Raw genomic sequence first — 17914 nt, 5'->3', positions numbered from 1 at the left:
TACACCCCTCACATTTTTGTAAATATTTTATTCTATATTTTCATGTTAAAACACTGAAGAAATGACACTTTGCTACCATGTAACGTATTGAGTAACGTATTGAGTGTACAGCTTGTATAACAGTGTAAATTTGCTGTCCCCTCAAAATAACTCACACACAGCCATTAAAGTCTAAACCGCTGGCAACAAAAGTGAGTATACCCCTAAGTGAAAATGTCCAAATTGGCCCAATTGGCCATTTTCCTTCCCGGTGTCATGTGACTCATTAGTGTTACAAGGTCCCAGGGGTGAATGGGGAGCAGGTGTGTTAAAGTGGTGTTATCACTCACTCTCTCATACTGGTCACTGGAAGTTCAACATGGCACCTCATGGCAAAGAACTCTGAGGATCTGGAAAAAAAAAATTGTTGCTCTACATAAAGATGGTCTAGGCTATAAGATTGCCAAGACCCTGAAACTGAGCTGCAGCACGGTGGCCAAGACCATACAGCGGTTTAACAGGACTGGTTCCAATCAGGACAGGCCTCGCCATGGTCGACCTAAGTAGTTGAGTGCAAGTGCTCAGTGTCATATCCAGAGGCTTTCTTTGGGAAATAGTGGTAGGAGTGCTGCCAGCATTGCTGCAGAGGTTGAAGGGGTGGGGGGGGGGTCAGCCTGTCAGTGCACAGACCATGCGCTGCACACTGCATCAAATTGGTCTGCATGGCTGTCATCCCAGAAGGAAGCCTCTTCTAAAGATGATGCACAAGAGAGCCCGCAAACAACAGTTTACTGAAGCCAATCAGACTATGGACAGGGATTACTGGAACCATGTCCTGTGGTCTGCTGAGACCAAGATAAACCTATTTGGTTCAGATGGTGTCAAGCGTGTGTGGCAGCAACCAGGTGAGGAGTACAAAGACAAGTGTCTTGCCTACAGTCAAGCATGGTGGTGGGAGTGTCATGGTTTGGGGCTGAATGAATACTGCCGGCACTGGGAAGGTACAGTTCATTGAGGGAAACAAATGCTAACCTGTACTGTGGCATACTGAAGCAGAGCATGATCCCCCTCCCTCCAGAGACTGGGCTGCAAGCAGTTTTCCAACATAACTGCCCCAAACACACCTCCAAGACTACCACTGCCTTGCTAAAGAATCTGAGGGTAAAGGTGAATGACTAGCCAAGCATGTCTCCAGATCTAAACCCTATTGGGCATCTGCAGGGCATCCTCAAACGGAAGGTGGAGGAGCGCAAGGTCTCTAACATCCACCAGCTTTGTGATGTCATGGAGTGGAAGAGGACTTCAGTGGCAACCTGTGAACTCCATGCCTAAGAGGGTTAAGGCAGTGCTGGTAAATAATGGTGGCCACACAAAATATTGACACTCTGGCCCAATTTGGATGTTTTCACTTGGGGGCGTACTCACTTTTGTTGCCAGCAGTTTAGACATTAATGGCTGTGTGAGTGATTTTGAGGGGACAACAACTTTACACTGTTTTTTACAAGCTGTACACTACCTACTTTTCATTGTAGCAAAGTGTAATTTCTTCAGTGTTGTCACTTAAAAAGATAATCAAATATTTACAGAAATAAGAGGGATGTACTCCTTTTTGTGAGATACTGTGTCTGTATGTGTTATATAAATAATCCTTCGTGTTGAGCCTAAGCAGTGCTGCCAGCTAAACAACCAGCCTGTCAGAAAATCTGTCGGGGTGGTTGTACAGAAGTTGGTTTGTGGATTGAATTTAGCACAACCAGTCTGCCCATACATGGCTTGAAATGCGGCCAATCCCTGCTGAACCGGCCGATCTTTGATCCACGTGTGGGTGTCTTTAAGGTTTTTAAAAGTCAAAGTAATAGTCTTTTTATCATTTAAAATAGAGTGATATGAAGATTTGGATTTAAAGGATACACCTTGTAAACTCTGAATGCTCAGAAAACTTATCCTGCTAATCGAACAGCCTCATTGCATGTAAGGGTGTAAAGGTGCCCTAAAACAAATTCTGTTGAAAATAACTTAGTTTACTGTTATAAATGATGGTGTTTGGCACCCTCAGGCTCTGTAAATCGTCATCTTTGCAGCTTTCTGACTGTGCTACAAAACATTTTTTTTCTTTAGGAAGTTAAGCCAGCCACAAAATCCATGTGGACAGACAGAGAATGCTCCTCTGAGCCCTCCCAAAGACAATGTGAATTCCACTTCCCCATACCCCCAGGTATGTTATAAATTGCACATCACTAGTATATATCTCGATGCAAGTGATTTGACAGCATCCAGAACTTTGCAGGTAAATGTAAAAGGATACCTCTGGCAAACCTGATTAGGTGGAGGCTGACTTGTTTATTCATCATCACATTTTCTGGGGAGAACATTGTAGTCGGAGCTACTTTGAGTATGTGAACACAGAACTGTGTATAAAGCTTTGTTTTCCATTAAATATAAAGTGTGAAACAGATCTGATGCTGAAAGTATCTTTATGCCAAATATGTGCAGCACAGTCCTTGTTAAAGTGGAGCTGAAGGCTTTTTTTCTGGTGGGAGCATTTGCTAGTGTGCAAATATGACAAGTTTAGACGTGGTCAGTGATGGTGCAATCCAATGCATGCATGTTGGTACTAGGTACCCCACTGCTGGTTATAGGCTCCACTCAACTTTTACTCTTGGTCTCAACTGGATCCAATTAGAAAAATGTGTAAATCCTGTGTGAGATCCATTTTTGAAAGGAGAAGCTTACCTTTTTGCATGTCCCAGCTCCTGCCGCCTCTCCCCCTCCCAGATTCCCCCATCACCTGCTGTCAAAATTCAAAAACTGCACGGATGTTCGAGGCTCCCCCTACTTGGCTGGAGCATTTATTGTGTCCTGTGAATGATTGAAATAAAAGTACTGCCAGCTACCGCGGCAGACGGCTTGTGATTCTGAATGAGCTGTGAGGACGAGGAAGAGCACCCTTGAAATTTATTCCAAAGCCCTGTAGCTTTAAAATTCACAGCCCCTATGGAGGTATGGGCTGAAAGCTGCAGGGCTCATCTGTAGATGCCGGACACTGTACCACTGATCACCGGTGCGATGCTTACCAGGCTCCTGCATGAAAAAATGCACATTTTTTTCCTGCAAAAATAAGTGCATTTTATTTTCTGTAGAAACGTGAACTTATCCTTTTTAACTAGACCTTTGGGTTTTTTTGGGTTTTTTTTTTTCTGTCAGCCTTTTTTCTACTTCAGCTCCACCTTAACTTACAGTTCCTTCGTTTTGTACCAGTTTTTATTTGTATCCATCAGATGATACTTTTGCATGTTTGTTAAAGCTAAACATTTGCCTTTTTTCTCAGCAATGAGCCCTTGACAGCTGAAAACAGCAATTATGTGTTTGAGAATAAAGATTTTTATGGCACATAAGTCTTGCGTTAAGGGTATACTAAACCCAAAAGCAAATATTTATTGCAGCTTACCAATTCTTAGATATGATGGCTGACATTTTTTTTTTCTTTTTTATGCTTGCTTTTAATTTTCACCTGGTGAAAAGCCCAGTATGTCTTTCAAAAATGCAATCTCTTCTGCAAATGTATCAGAGTGTTGAGACAAACCATTTTACAACTTGCAGGTTTGCTTACAATAATCATTGATAAAAGGTTAAAATTTGAATTGCAATCTCGAAAAATAGTGAAAACAAATTAATACATCCAAAATTACTATATTAATCAATACCTAAACGTCCAAATATACATAAGTGACAAAAATCCATAAGCCCTCGTTCACACCAGTGCAGTTTGTCATGCAATTTGACAGTTTAAAATCCCATGACCAGTCGCACCCTATTAATGCAACTGTTCAAATCGGTGCGCCTCTGACTTGCACCGATTTTTGAAAATTTTACTGCGTGATTTTTGACAGTTTCATGTTCAATTTACATAAACATCTGTGCTTTAAATTGCACAGATGTCGGTACGCTGCACACGAAATCGTACTGACTGCCGGCTTTGAAATCTTGCGGCAGTAGCATGATTTGAAAGCTGCATTCATTGTGAATGTGGTGTAAGTCTGTTTCTCTTTCATTCATTGAGGGACACAGCTCCTTATCTTGACCATTGGATTATACTGCCCCCTACAGAAGTAGGACACTAGGCAGGAAAAAGCTTGACTATGCTTATGGGGCAGTCCCAGGGGGTATACTCCCACACTCGGCTATAGGTGCTTAGTTTTTGTTCTGCCTAGTCAGGAGTAAGGACTTAGTTCCTTGCTGGGATCTCTGGTCCTGGCAATTTTTTCCTTTTTAAACTGAATTTCTTTCCTATCTTTGTTGTTTTGTTCCTGTGAGAACCTACTATCAACTGCTGGACTGGGCAACGGACTGGATAATCTCGATCCAGAGGGTCCCCCAGTCTGGCTAGCGGGCGTGCACAGACCACAGCGCCATGCTAGGTCAGCCGAGACATAGCCCCGCTGGTCTAAGCTTAACCTCCTCACAAGGTCGCATACAACCGAGTCGGAGTTCCTCCTTGGCCGATAGCGCCCCCCCCCCCCCATTCCGATGGAGCAGTGGTCTGTCGGGAGCGGTGCTCATCCTGTTGCTGGTATAGTAAGTAGCTGTCCCCCCTCCCCTCTAACCCTGAAGGTTTTTGGGGTGGTCGTGGGCCCCTCCTTGGGACGGTCAGACGTCCGGGTTCCTCTCCTTCCCATGCAGCGTCCCCCCCACCCCACCCCCTTTTGGTCCTATGCAGACTTTTAACCCCCCTTCTGCGCACCCACTCCCTCCCCTCCCATTTGATGGCCATACCTTTTAGGTCGGCCTAGGGTGTCGAGCTGGCGATGTGGGTGGGGTGTGTGTGCTGCCAGGGACTGGACGTTCGACATTCGGGAGGGGGCTGTACCTGGTGGCGCCTGCCAGGGTCCCCTTTTTTGCTGGTATCGTGTTCGGTGCTCCTTGGGTTCCCCCCAGGAGCCGAGCAGGGCAGCCATTTTCTTGTGGCCTTCTGTGCTGTAGATCAGCAATGTTTGTGTAGCCTCGGCGGCCATTTTATTGTGGTTTTCTCCGTGAAAATGGCGGCGGCCATGTTTTTGAAGCTATTTAATGGGGATGAGGAGGGGCTCCCACCGCTGAAATCACCAAGTGCGCATGCCTGGATCTTTCTCTTCCTGATTGCTGCATAGTGTGCAGTTTGCCTGGTGCTGTAAGTGCCTGATCGGTGTTGGGGAGTCTTTTTGTGGGGTTTTCTCTCCCTCTCTCTGCTATAGCAGTGGTAGTGCTCTGTGCTGGACCCTGTGGTGTCACCAGCGCGGTGGGGGTGTCCCTAGCAGTGTTTATACACTTCTCCTTCTTTCATTTTTTTTTTTTTTTTTTTTTTGTGCGTGGGTCCCCCTCTTCTCTAATGTAGTCCCTGGAGCCAGTTTTCCCACCTGATCCCTTCTGAGGCTGCCAGGCCCTCTGGGTCCCAACAATCCCTGACTGCACTGGTGGCGGTCCTGGAGTCCTTAGTGTCCAAGGTGGATTTGGTCCTTGGAAATAAGGCTAGCAAAAAGTGTCGTCCCCCCGCCCCCCTCCACCTGCTTCATTTGTATTTATCCGATCCTGAATCTGATTCAGCCGCCGCGGATGCGCATTACCCTTCTGGGTCTGTTTCCACGCACCCTGTGTGCTCAGCTAGTGAGGATGATTCCTCTGCTTCTCTAGCCGAGCATGAAAAGGCGCTGGTGGATGCGCTGATTGTGTCAGTGTGTGAAACCTTAAAAATGGAGGATGCTACGTCGGAGGCGCCGGTCCCTTTTGGCACCCACAGGCCCTCCAGTGGGGTTGTCTAAAACGCACTTTTGCTGTCCCTAAGCGTTTTGCAATGTGGTATGCTTATGAGGATTCCCTACTTAAAAAGTGGAGGATCCCACCTATAGTGGACTTGCCAGTTTCCAGGGTAATTAAAGCCACCTTAATTCTGGTTTTGGAGTCCCCGGCTTTTAAAGATCTGGCTGATAAGAGGTCGGAGGCTCTGACCTGCCATATGTTCACTGTGTGAGTCCCTCCTTGAGCAGTGGACTGTTCCACCGGTGGTGGCACCTACGGTTTCCAGATGAAACCAGGCAACAAGGCTTCCGGTTGAATAGTCCCCGGCCTTTAAGGGCCCAGGTAAAGAAGGTGGAGGCTGTGGCCTGCAATATGTACACCCTGGCTGGTTCGGCACTTAGGCCGGTATTTACTATTGCCCTGGTGTCGCAAACTCTGACCGAGTGGGCTAAGCGTTTTACGCTGGGATCTGAAGGGGGAACCGCTTCCCCACCTGCCTTTACGGAGCTGGTGGACTGATTGGTCCAGGGGCTACAGTTAGTCTGTGATGCCTCTTTGGAAGCAGCTCCTTTGATTTCCAGACTGTCTCAGCAGTGGTCCTTTGGCGTATTATCTGGCTGAAATGCTGGTCTGCGGATCAGACTTCTAAGAAGGCCTTATCTAGTCTCCCATTTGTGTGGGATCGCCTGTTTAGTGCTTCCTTGGATGTCATTAAGGGCCCTGTGACCCCCCTCAAAGCGCTCTTGATTATATATATATATATTACATGTGAGTGGCTTGTAACGTATTTTAAATTAAAGTGTGTAACAATATCAGACTAGTTGAGCCCTTTCTTTTTGTGGGGTACCTACGTAGTGATTATCACTAGAGTAGAAGGAGGAAGGATTATACCCACATAGGAACTCTGCATATCGCTCTATCTATATCATATTGCATTTGCCCGATCATGTGAATGGGGTCAACCTTTTGTGGTGATTTAACATCTAATGGGAGGGCGGGGGTGATCACACAGCGGTGTTGGAGGTTTGTGGTGATTCACTACTATTCACTGGACTTGGTGTCATCTGTAAATCTTATTATCGTACTTACTATTTGGATGTTTCACTGTGTTTTGCGAGAAGTCATTGGGCTCCTTGTTATTGTGTTTTACTTTATAGAAATTATTTATAAAATTTTTCTTTGTACACCATTTCTCACTTTTTTTGTTTTACCAGTGCGCTGCTGGTGTTGCACATTTGTGTGTGTTCACTTTATCCTAAGGAAATTCCCTTGCATTCCCCGGATGTGATTCCGGCAATCAGGGTGTACCTGCCAGGTACGGAGTCTTTTTGAAAGTCAGACGCACTATTTTTGTACTCATGGATGGACCTCAAAGGGTTGGCTGCTTCTGATGCGACCCATTTCCAGATGGATCAGACAGACCGTAAATCAGGCCTATTCAATTAAGGATCAAGTACCTCCTTTTCCTATTAAGGCACACTCTACTCGGGCACTTCGTGCCTCGTGGGTCTACAGTCATCAGGCGTCAGTGCTGCAGGTTTGCTAGACGGCCACCTGGTTGTCTGTGCACACTTTTACAAAGTTTTATGGTGGATGTGTTATCTTCGGATGCTTCTTTTGGCTCTAATGTTTTGCAGGCTGCTGTTTAGAGAACCTGGTCCTCTTTGAGGGTGTATTGTTTTTTCAGGTGAGCTCCAGTTTTTATGGTTGAGCTTCATGTTACCTGGTTGGCTACAGTTTAGCCTTGGGAATTTTTTCATACTGTTCCCACCCCTCAGGTTTGACAATGCTTTGGGACATCCCAATGGTCAAAAAGATAAGGAGCTGTGTCCGTCAATGAACAAAAGAGAAAATGGGATTTTTGACTTGGCGTAAAATCCTTTTCTCTGATGTTCATTGACGGACACAGCAGCCACCCCTCTGTGGCGTTGGCTTTCTTCTGACACTGCTTGTAACAAAACTGAGTACCTATAGCTGAGAGTGGGAGTATACCCCCTGGGACTGCCCCATAGGCATAGTCAAGCTTTTTCCTGCCTAGTGTGCTACTCCTGTAGGGGGCAGTATAACCCAATGGCCAAGAAGAGAAGGACCTGTGTCCATCAGTGAACATCCGAGAAATAGATTGTACGATAAGTCAAAAATCCCATTTCCCCATGTACAGTGTTATATAGTAATCAAAAAATAAAGTCCAGTAAATGTTATTTTCATACAGAAACGTCAGTGACCAAACACTCCACCACATGGAAGCTGAAGAGAGTGCAGCAAAAGTATCTAAAGTAAAACACTGTGCACCAACCACAAAATCTATACCTCTACTGCTTACCAGATAGTTAGACCTCTGAGCTTTTGACGTCTAACAGCGCTTAAGAACGAGATCCCAGACCTTGATGAATGGTGGATGCTCACTCACAGATCTGCCTCTCATCTATGTATTTGGCTCCAAATGGATCATATCACAGGTAGCTAGACGGTGAGGAGGGAAAATGCCCATAGTGCAGTACCTTGTTTATTAAAAAAAAATTCTAAAATAAGCAGGTACTCGCATCAAAGCCAAACACACAGCATATTGGAAACCTTGGTCAGCCCCCCTGACCAGTGTGATGTCATTGCAATAACTTGGCCCTGCACGTGTTTTGCCCGAAAGGACCAAGAGACAAAACCTATGATTATAGGTGTGTGTATAGTTGGTGCAAGCAAATGTCCAAGTTTGCTCCTTTAATTGCACTTGGAGTGCAGTATATTCTTTGAATTTTTAAGTGATAAAGGTTTGTTTATTCATGTAAAACCTTTATCACAAGAAAAAAACAAATCCTTTAACTGCAGTGTGAACTGGAGTTTGGCTTCAGTTAGCATATCTAAATCTGCTAGTACGTTGTATTACATATTTGGTTTTGAGTTTAATACTTCCGGGGGCTGATTGGCTTTTATTCCTGAACTGTATCCTTAAGGTGTTTTTGAGCTCTTGTTAGATGCATTGTGTGTTCTCTCCCTTTCAAAGGATATACCAGTAAGGGGGTTGCCATGCGTTTTTTGTTGACATTTATGTAGAGGAATAAAAGCACAGTATAAACTGAACTTAAATATCCATTTATATGATCTCAAAACAAGTCAGCTTGTTGGGGAGATGAAAGTAATCAGAGTTACTCTATCGGCAATACCATGCTTTTGCACATTGTTGTGCTTTCCATGAGGAAATTGAAAAGGGGTTGTATTTAATGCAATGCATATTTATCACTATTCACTAAAATAGAATGGAAAGCATTTTAAATGCATCTGCTATGTGCAAGATTGAAAGATCACATGTTGAGAGGAACTAATACTATTTTCTGAATTAAATGTTTAAGTGCAAGCTAGAGAATGAAAGGAATTTTGCTCTTCTTTCAGCCTTTTTTTTTTTTTTTTTTCGATTTAAGTCTCTTGTGCTCATATGAATGTGCTGGTGGGGCAAGGAGGACAAGGAACTCAGCGGCAGTGCTGGTTTCCTCACACACTCTTTGGGTGGCACTTAATGTGCCAGCTCTCTCCGAAGTTTACTTCCAGGCATACTAAACTGGCAGGTGGTGGACTACCTCAGTCGTCATAGGCTGTATCTAGGGGAGTTAGCTCTGCTCTTTAAAATTTCCATAGAATCTGCCTGCAGTAGGGCACACTGGCAGTGGTGCTCTTGGCCCTTCCGTCTCCACGAGAAGGTGTCTTGAATTGTGATGTGAGCAAGGAATCCCCTAATGGATACAGTGGATGCTCTGGTGGTGTTGTAAGCTGTTACCATTTAATCTACATCTTTCTTCCTCATCTGCTGCGTAGGATGGTTGAAGGGATCCGGATCTTTCTGGTGGCTCCAGAAGAGCCTCGGTGACTCTGGGATGTCGACATGGTGTGGCTGGTTGCGGACGTTCCCTGGCGGCTCCTTCTATAGGATAATTTGCTATCTCTAGGACGAATCTAAAACCCTGCCTGTCACTGGCTTTTTGACTTGGTGATTAGAATCAAGGTTGAGAGGTTGGGGGTGGTCAGGCTCTGATTCCAACCATGTTGGTGTCCACTTGGAAGATCTCCCATCGTACTTGAAAAGCTTACATTTTGTGGTGTGAGGCTGTGAACTTGCACCTACTTTCCTCCTTGGCGTCTCACATTGGCTCTCTCCAGCGGCACAAAGTTCAGCAATTGGCCTTAAGTACCATTAAGGCCCGGGACTCTGCCTTTGCAATTTCCCTTTTGGCCGTGCATTTCTTGATTTGTTACCTTCTGGGGTGTGGTGCGCAACTCCCCCAGTGCGCTCTTCATTGCCACTGTTGAACCTGAACCTGGTTCTTCAGGAGGATGCCTTGCTTTCTCTTCTCGACAGTGCCCTTTTTGACGCCACTCATCGGTGTTGACATGTGTGTGTGTGTGTCTATATGTATGTATGTATGTATGTGTGTGTGTGTGTGTGTGTGTGTGTATATATATATATATATATATATATATATATGTATATGTATATGTGTATATATATATATATATATATATGTATATGTGTATATATGTATGTATATATATATATATATATGTACATATATGTATATATATATGTATTATAATGTATACACACACAGTCGAAAGTTTGGAGACACCTTCTCATTCAAAGAGTTTTTTCTTTATTTTCATGACTATGAAAATTGTAGATTCACACTGAAGGCATCAAAACTATGAATTAACACATACCAAAAAAGTGTGAAACAAATGAAAATGTCATATTCTAAGTTCTTCAAAGAAGCCACCTTTTGCTTTTGATTACTGCTTTGCACACTCTTGGAATTCTCTTGATGAGCTTCAAGAGGTAGTCACCTGAAATGGTCTTCCAACAGTCTTGAAGGAGTTCCCAGAGATGCTTAGCACTTGTTGGCCCTTTTGCCTTCACTCTGCGGTCCAGCTCACCCCAAACCATCTCGATTGGTTTCAGGTCCGGTGACTGTGGAGGCCAGGTCATCTGGTGCAGCACCCCATCACTCTCCTTGGTCAAATAGCCCTTACACAGCCTGGAGGTGTGATTGGGGGCATTGTCCTGTTGAAAAATAAATGATGCTCCAACTAAACGCAAACCGGATGGAATAGCATGCCGCTGCAAGATGCTGTGGTAGCCATGCTCGTTAAGTATGCCTTCAATTTTGAATAAATCCCCAACAGTGTCACCAGCAAAGCACCCCCACACCATCACACCTCCTCCTCCTCCATGCTTCAAGGTGGGAACCAGGCATGTAGAGTCCATCCGTTCACCTTTTCTGCGTCGCACAAAGACACGGTGGTTGGAACCAAAGATCTCAAATTTGGACTCATCAGACCAAAGCACAGATTTCCACTGGTCTAATGTCCATTCCTTGTGTTCTTTAGCCCAAACAAGTCACTTCTGCTTGTTGCCTTTCTTTAGCAGTGGTTTCCTAGCAGATATTCTACCATGAAGGCCTGATTCACACAGTCTCCTCTTAACAGTTGTTCTAGAGATGTGTCTGCTGCTAGAACTCCGTGTGCCATTGACCTGGTCTCTAATCTGAGCTGCTGTTTACATGCGATTTCTGAGGCTGGTGACTCGGATGAACTTATCTTCCGCAGCAGAGGTGACTCTTGGTCTTCCTTTCCTGGGGCGGTCCGCATGTGAGCCAGTTTCTTTGTAGCGCTTGATGGTTTTTGTGACTGCACTTGGAAACACTTTCAAAGTTTTCCCAATTTTTCGGACTGACTGACCTTCATTTCTTAAAGGAATGATGGCCACTCGTTTTCCTGTACTTAGCTGCTTTTTTTCTTGCCATGATACAAATTCTAACAGTCTATTCAGTAGGACTATCAGCTGTGTATCCACCTGACTTCTGCACAACACAACTGATGGTCCCAACCCCATTTATAAGGCAATAAATCACACTTCTTAAACCTGACAGGGCACACCTGTGAAGTGAAAACCATTTCAGGTGACTACCTCCTTGAAGTGTGACTCTACAATTTTCATAGTCATGAAAATGAATAATTCTCTTTGAATGAGGTGTGTCCAAACTTTTGGTGTGTACTGTATGTATGTATTTTTTTTCTTCTCAATCTGATTTAGCATCCTTGGGCAGTGCCCTAATATAAAAATTGACAGGCCATTCTGTAGATTGTAAGCAAAACTTATCAGTAGAGCTGAAGGAGGTAGAAAATGTGGTAGCTCAGGTAACTGCCAGCCATCTTCCATTTAAAGAGATGGTCATAATGCTGCACTGCGCACATTCCTATAGTAGCTTTGCACATAAATCTAATATTTTGCTGTCATTGCTAGGGTATTCTTTTATCTAAGAACCCGTTCACACTATGTGCTGTATCCTCATGGATAAATGCAGGTAACTGCGATGAATGAATGTTTTTTGTGTCCTATTTGGCATAGTGACAATTTTCCGACGTGTATTTCTACTTTTGCAGCCAAATGTGCTACAAACCCCACCATGATTGTGCTCCTGTCAATACAGCATCTATTTTTTTTTTTCTTTTATTTCTTACTTTTTAAAAGTTTCTTAAGCAAAGGTGTCATGGCAGGCTGCAGGCAATTCTGTCCATCCCAGTAGAAACCCTAAAGAACCATACAGTGCAGAAGGCAAACGTCTACAAGTCACAGCACTTTAATTGCACGGAAGCACCTTGTGATTTAAGTTGGAGATTGAAGTCACACACTTGATTATTTTACTCATGGTGTTTTGGAAGAACGGACATTTATTTTAATCACTATTTGTTTTTTAAGGATTTTAAGGACTTTTTTTCACTATTTGTATTTATAGATGAATTATAGCACCTAGCACTTTAGAGAAAAAATTGTTTATTCCACGATTTATTTGATCACAAGACCTATTGAAGCACTATATATTTATAGTTCTAAGGATACGTATTTACCAAAAATAAACACCCCATCCTTCACAAGCACAGCACCAACAAATTAATTTATATTTTAAGTTTTAAAAAACGTTCTTGGAGTTTAATTCACTTTTGAAGCTCACCATAAAACCCCCCCATTTTATTCACTGTCAACTGGTTCCTGGTACCAGTATCGTGGTGCAGCAATAAGAAGGAATTAACACCACCTCAGCGCAGGAACCACCCATACATATACATTTTATAATTGTTAGGTCAAACCTGGTCAGATCTAGTTTACTACTAATAAAGATCTGCCAGCACAGTACACAGCTTCCCAGTCCCCTAATAAACAACTCCAGCTCTGAAAAATCTTACTTGGTTCTCCTTATCATAAAATAATCTTAAATGGTAAGAAGCATTTTAAAAATGCCTTTAAAAAGTTGTCTACTTTTAAAAAATATTTAATATTTTTATTAGCTATGCGTTGTGCTGTGTGATTAAGAGCGTGTATATATAAAGTAGGTGTTATCCCAATCTGTGCCGCAGAAATGGAAAATATACTTTCTCTTCCATTCATTGACGGACACGGCTCCTGATATGATTAACCATTGGCTAAACTGCCCCTACAGGAGTAGGACACTAAACAGAAAATAAATCTGGCTATTCCCATTGGCAGTCTCAGGGGGTATACTCTCTGCTGTAGTTCTTTAGTTTTTTTTATGCCTAGTCAGGAGTAAGGACCTAGTTCCTTGCTGGGATCTTTGGTCCTAGTCTTTTTTTTTTTTTTTTTTTTTTTAGATGGAGATTTTTTTTTTCTCCTCGGTTTTTTTTCTGAGAGATCTACATTTAACTGCCGGCCAGTGGTCACCCCAGCCTGGCCAACGAGTGCAGCGACATAGCCCCACTGGACAGGGGCTGGCCTGCGAGTTAAACGCCAGACGAGGTCGCATATGACCGGGTCTCAGCCCGAGTTGCAGCATTCCTCCTGGCCAACAGCCCCCAATTTTGAGAGGGGTTCTGCCTGGAGCGGTGCCCGTCTGGCTCCTGATATGGTGAGTAGCTGTTGTTTCTTCCCCCCCCCCCCAAGGGTTTTGGGGTGGACGTGGGCCCCTCCTTGGAATGGTTGGACCCCCCCGGGTTCCCTTCCTTCCCGCAGGCACCCCACCCCCCTTGCCAAGTCTATCATCCTGCCCCCACCCCCTCCACGCTGGGTATGTTTGGGTGGTCGGGGCGCTAGCTGGCGATGGGGGGGCATTGTATTGTAGCCAGTGTTTCGATTGAAAATTGCCATTGAAAAAGTGGTAGCAATGACAGTTGAGCCCTGTGGGCGGCAATTTTGGCGGTGGAAGCCCCTTCTCATCCCCTGGTGCTGACTCCTGGATCCTTTTACTTCCTGATCACAGCATGTGCAGTGCAGATTATGATGGTTCCTGCAGGCGCCTGGTTCCCTCTAGGTTGTGAGTCTGGTGGGGTCCTCTCCCTCTCTGCTGAGGATCGCTTGGTGCTTGTGCCTGGCGACCCGGTGGTGCTGCCAGCGCAGTAAGGGGTTGTCCCTTAGCAGTGTTTTTACACTTTTTGTAGGGTCCCCCTGGTGACTCATGGAGTCTTTGCTGCACATCTCCCCACCTGATCCTCTCTCCGAGGCTGCGGGGCCCTCCAGGTCCCAACCATCTATCAGTGCACTGACGGCGGACGTTGAGTACTTTGTGCCCTGGGTGGAGATGGCTTTCGGTTGAGGGGATAGCAAGAAGCACCCCCCGCCTTCCCCTGCCTCATGTGTCTCATCAGATCCTTTAACAAATTTGGCCGCCGCGGATGTGGGTCACCCTGCTGGGTCTGCAACCTCGCTCCCTGAATCCTCTGATAGGATGATTCCTCCATGTCTGCAACTGCGCATGAAAAGGCGCTGGTAGATGCCCTGATTATATCTGTGTTTGAGGCTTAAAATTGGAGGACGCTGCTGCTGCGATGGAGGCACAGGTTCCCTTTGGCACTCGCAAGCCATCCCAGAGGGACAAAGGAGTTCCCTTTCCTATTTTGATGGAATTGTCACTGAAGAGTGGGGACAACCAAAGTGTCTCCTTGGGGATCCCGAAGTGAGTTTCTTGGTAATACACCTATGAGTCGTCCCTCCTTGAGCAGTGGAATGTTTCACCGGTGGTGGCCCCTCCGGTTTCTAGATTAAACCAGGCAACCAGAATTCCAGTTGAAGAGTCCCCGGCCTTTAAGGGCCCGGCTAACAGGAAGGCAGAGGCTGTAGCCCGCAATATGTACACCCTGGCTGGTTCGGCACTGAGGCCAATATTCACCATTGCCCTGGTGTCGCAGGTTCCCTTTGGCACTCGCAAGCCATCCCAGAGTGACAAAGGAGTTCCCTTTCCTATTTTGCCGGAATTGTCACTGAAGAGTGGGGACAACTAAAGCGTCCCCATGGGGTCCCGAAGTGCTTTACTAGGTGTTACCCCTATGAAGTCACTTCTTACATGGACTTTTCCATCGGTGGTCTTAAGGGACCATAAAGGACCAGCTGACCTGAAGGCAGAGGCTGTGGCCTGCAATATGTACGCTCTTGCTGGTTCGTCAATTAGGCCGGTATTCACCATTGTCCTGGTGTCGCAAACTCTGAACATGTGGGCTAAGCTCAAACGCCTTGACCCGGAGGGAGAATAGCTCCCTCCTGCCTTTGCCAAGCTGGCAGACCAGCTGGTCCAGGGGCTGAAGTTTGTGATGCCTCTTTGGATGCAGCTCCCCTAGTGGCTTGGCTTTGTTTTGGCAGTGGTCCTTCGGCGTGTCTTTTGGCTCAAGTGCTGGTCTGTGGACCAGACTTCTAAAAAGGCCCTGACTGACCTTCCTTTTCAAGGAGATCGCCTGTTTGGAGCTACCCTAGATGACATTAAAGGTCTCGCGGGGGAAGAGTTCTTTTCTTCCGCAGGCTACTAAGAGCAAGGAATCTCATCGTAGACGTGGGCCTTGCTTCTCGACTCATATGAAGTTTTTTCATCCCTCAGGGTCGACTGACAAGGGCTCGAAGTTTTCAGGGCCTCCTCTAGTGTTTCTCAACTCTGGTCCTCAGGGCACACTTAACAGGCCAGATTTTAAGTATTACCTTGGTGAGATGCAGACTAGAATACTGCAATCACTGAGCAGCAAATGATATCACCTGTGATGTATTTCAGTTTTCTTGCAAACCTGGCCTGGAAGTGTGCCCTGAAGACCGGAGTTGAGAAACACTGATCTAAACTAACCTGGTCTGGCAAGCCTAGAACAGGCTTTTCCAGGCCTGCGGACAAGGCTTCTTCAGCATGGAGGTGCGCTCTCACCTGTATCGGGGGTTAGGGGACGTCTTCGCTAGTTTCTGGACGTGTGAGCTTCCCAGGTGCAAGACAAGTGGGTCCACAAAGTTATTTGGTCCGGCTACAAGATCAAGTTTCGCTCTTGTCCCCCGGCAAGGTTTTTTCCTTCCAACTTGCGCCTGTTACTTCAATCGGTGATTGTCCATATTTGGAACGTTTTCAGGGTTTTTACTCAAACCTGTTCACAGTTCCCAGGAAGGAAGGCAAAGCGTGTCCAATCCTGGACCGCAAGGCGCTAAACTGCTTTGTGTGGGTACAGAAGTTCAGAATAGTCTATCCGAATGGTGGTGGCATCCCTGTGTCAGGGGGATTTCCTCACCTCTATCAACATCAAGGATGCCTACCTTCACATTCCAATATGTGCCAGTCACCAGTGTTTTTCTGTGCTTTGAAACATAGAAACATAGAATGTGTCGGCAGATAAGAACCATTTGGCCCATCTAGTCTGCCCAATATATCTGAATCCTATGAATAGTCCCTGGCCCTATCTTGTATGAAGGATAGCCTTATGCCTATCCCATGCATGCTTAAACTCCTTCACTGTATTTGCAGCTACCACTTCTGCAGGAAGGTTATTCCATGCATCCACTACTCTCTCAGTAAAGTAATACTTCCTCATATTACTTTTAAACCTTTGCCCCTCTAATTTAAAACTGTGTCCTCTTGTGGTAGTTTTTCTTCTTTTAAATATGCTCTCCTCCTTTACCGAGTTGATTCCCTTTATGTATTTAAAAGTTTCTATCATATCCCCTCTGTCTCTTCTTTCTTCCAAGCTATACATGTTAAGGTCCTTTATCCTTTCCTGGTAAGTTTTTTCCTGCAATCCATGTACTAGTTTAGTAGCTCTTCTCTGAACTCTCTCTAGAGTATCTATATCCTTCTGGAGATATGGCCTCCAGTACTGCGCACAATACTCCAAGTGAGGTCTCACCAGTGTTCTGTACAGCGGCATAAGCACTTCTCTTTCTACTGCTTATACCTCTCCCTATACATCCAAGCATTCTGCTGGCATTTCGTGCTGCTCTATTACATTGTCTTCCCACCTTTTAAGTCTTCTGAAATAATTACTCCTAAATCCCTTTCCTCAGATACTGAGGTCAGGACTGTGTCAAATATTCTATATTCTGCCCTTGGGTTTTTACGCTCCAGGTGCTGTGGGAGAGGAGCATTATCAGTTTGTGGCATTACCCTTTGGTCTTTCCTCCTCGGGTCTTCACAAAAGTGAACCAGTTCATAAAAAGCCCCGGTGCTAGCCTGGTTATGCCAACAGGGGATCGCGGTACTAGCTACTTGGACGATCTCCTTCTGCAAGTGGAGTCTCCTTCTGCTCTGGTGGAAAACCTGGAGATCACAATGCGTACTCTGCAGGAGTTCGGCTGGATTCTGAATTTTTTCAGAAGTCTGCTCTGGTTTTGCCCTCTAAGCTGGACTATCTGGGCCAGTCTCTGTACTTGGCCTTAGCCAGAGTGCGCCTTCCTCTGGACAAATTCCAGAAATTGCAGGCTGCAATTCGTCTCCTGCTTTCCAGCAGACGGAACCGCCTCGAAGGTAGACACCAACACCTGCTTGCAAGTCCGGAGGGAAGAAAAGTCTCTCCCGAGACTGTGTGGATAACCTGATTAAAACCGAGGTCTTGGAATAAAGACACCAGCCTGAGCTGCAACACTCTTTAAAAGATCCCTAGAGCATGAAAAAATAAGTGACAAACTTTTTTTTCAGTTATTCAGATCGCTCATGCATGATTCTTCAAGTCAAAGTTCACTTTCTAGCACCTCCAGTGCTGCAATGGTGTCTCCTGCAACTACTCAGGTGGGTCAAGAGCAGGTCACTCGGTATGAAATGGAGGAAAGTTCCATATCTGGTTAGGAATCTGAGAAAGGTGAACTCAAGAAGGGAAAAAATTACCAATGTGCACAAAGATTTTTGTTTCAGCCTGATAAAACCTAAGAACCACTTAA

At 45.2% G+C, this 17914-nt stretch overlaps 1 protein-coding gene across 1 annotated transcript in view; it reads left to right on the top strand.

Annotated features, from left to right (window-relative positions):
• The window catches only part of ELL (elongation factor for RNA polymerase II), a 196101-nt gene that overhangs the window by 102943 nt on the left and 75244 nt on the right, over positions 1–17914 (top strand). The window contains exon 7 of the mRNA XM_082263798.1: positions 2098–2194. Within this exon, the coding sequence (XP_082119924.1) occupies positions 2098–2194 (97 nt within the window). The remainder of the gene's footprint in view (positions 1–2097; positions 2195–17914) is intronic.

This window comes from Pelophylax lessonae (assembly GCF_965119305.1).
Source record: "Pelophylax lessonae genome assembly, chromosome: 1".
NCBI classification, from domain to species: Eukaryota; Metazoa; Chordata; class Amphibia; order Anura; family Ranidae; genus Pelophylax; species Pelophylax lessonae.
This window is presented reverse-complemented; position numbering and strand designations above follow the sequence as displayed.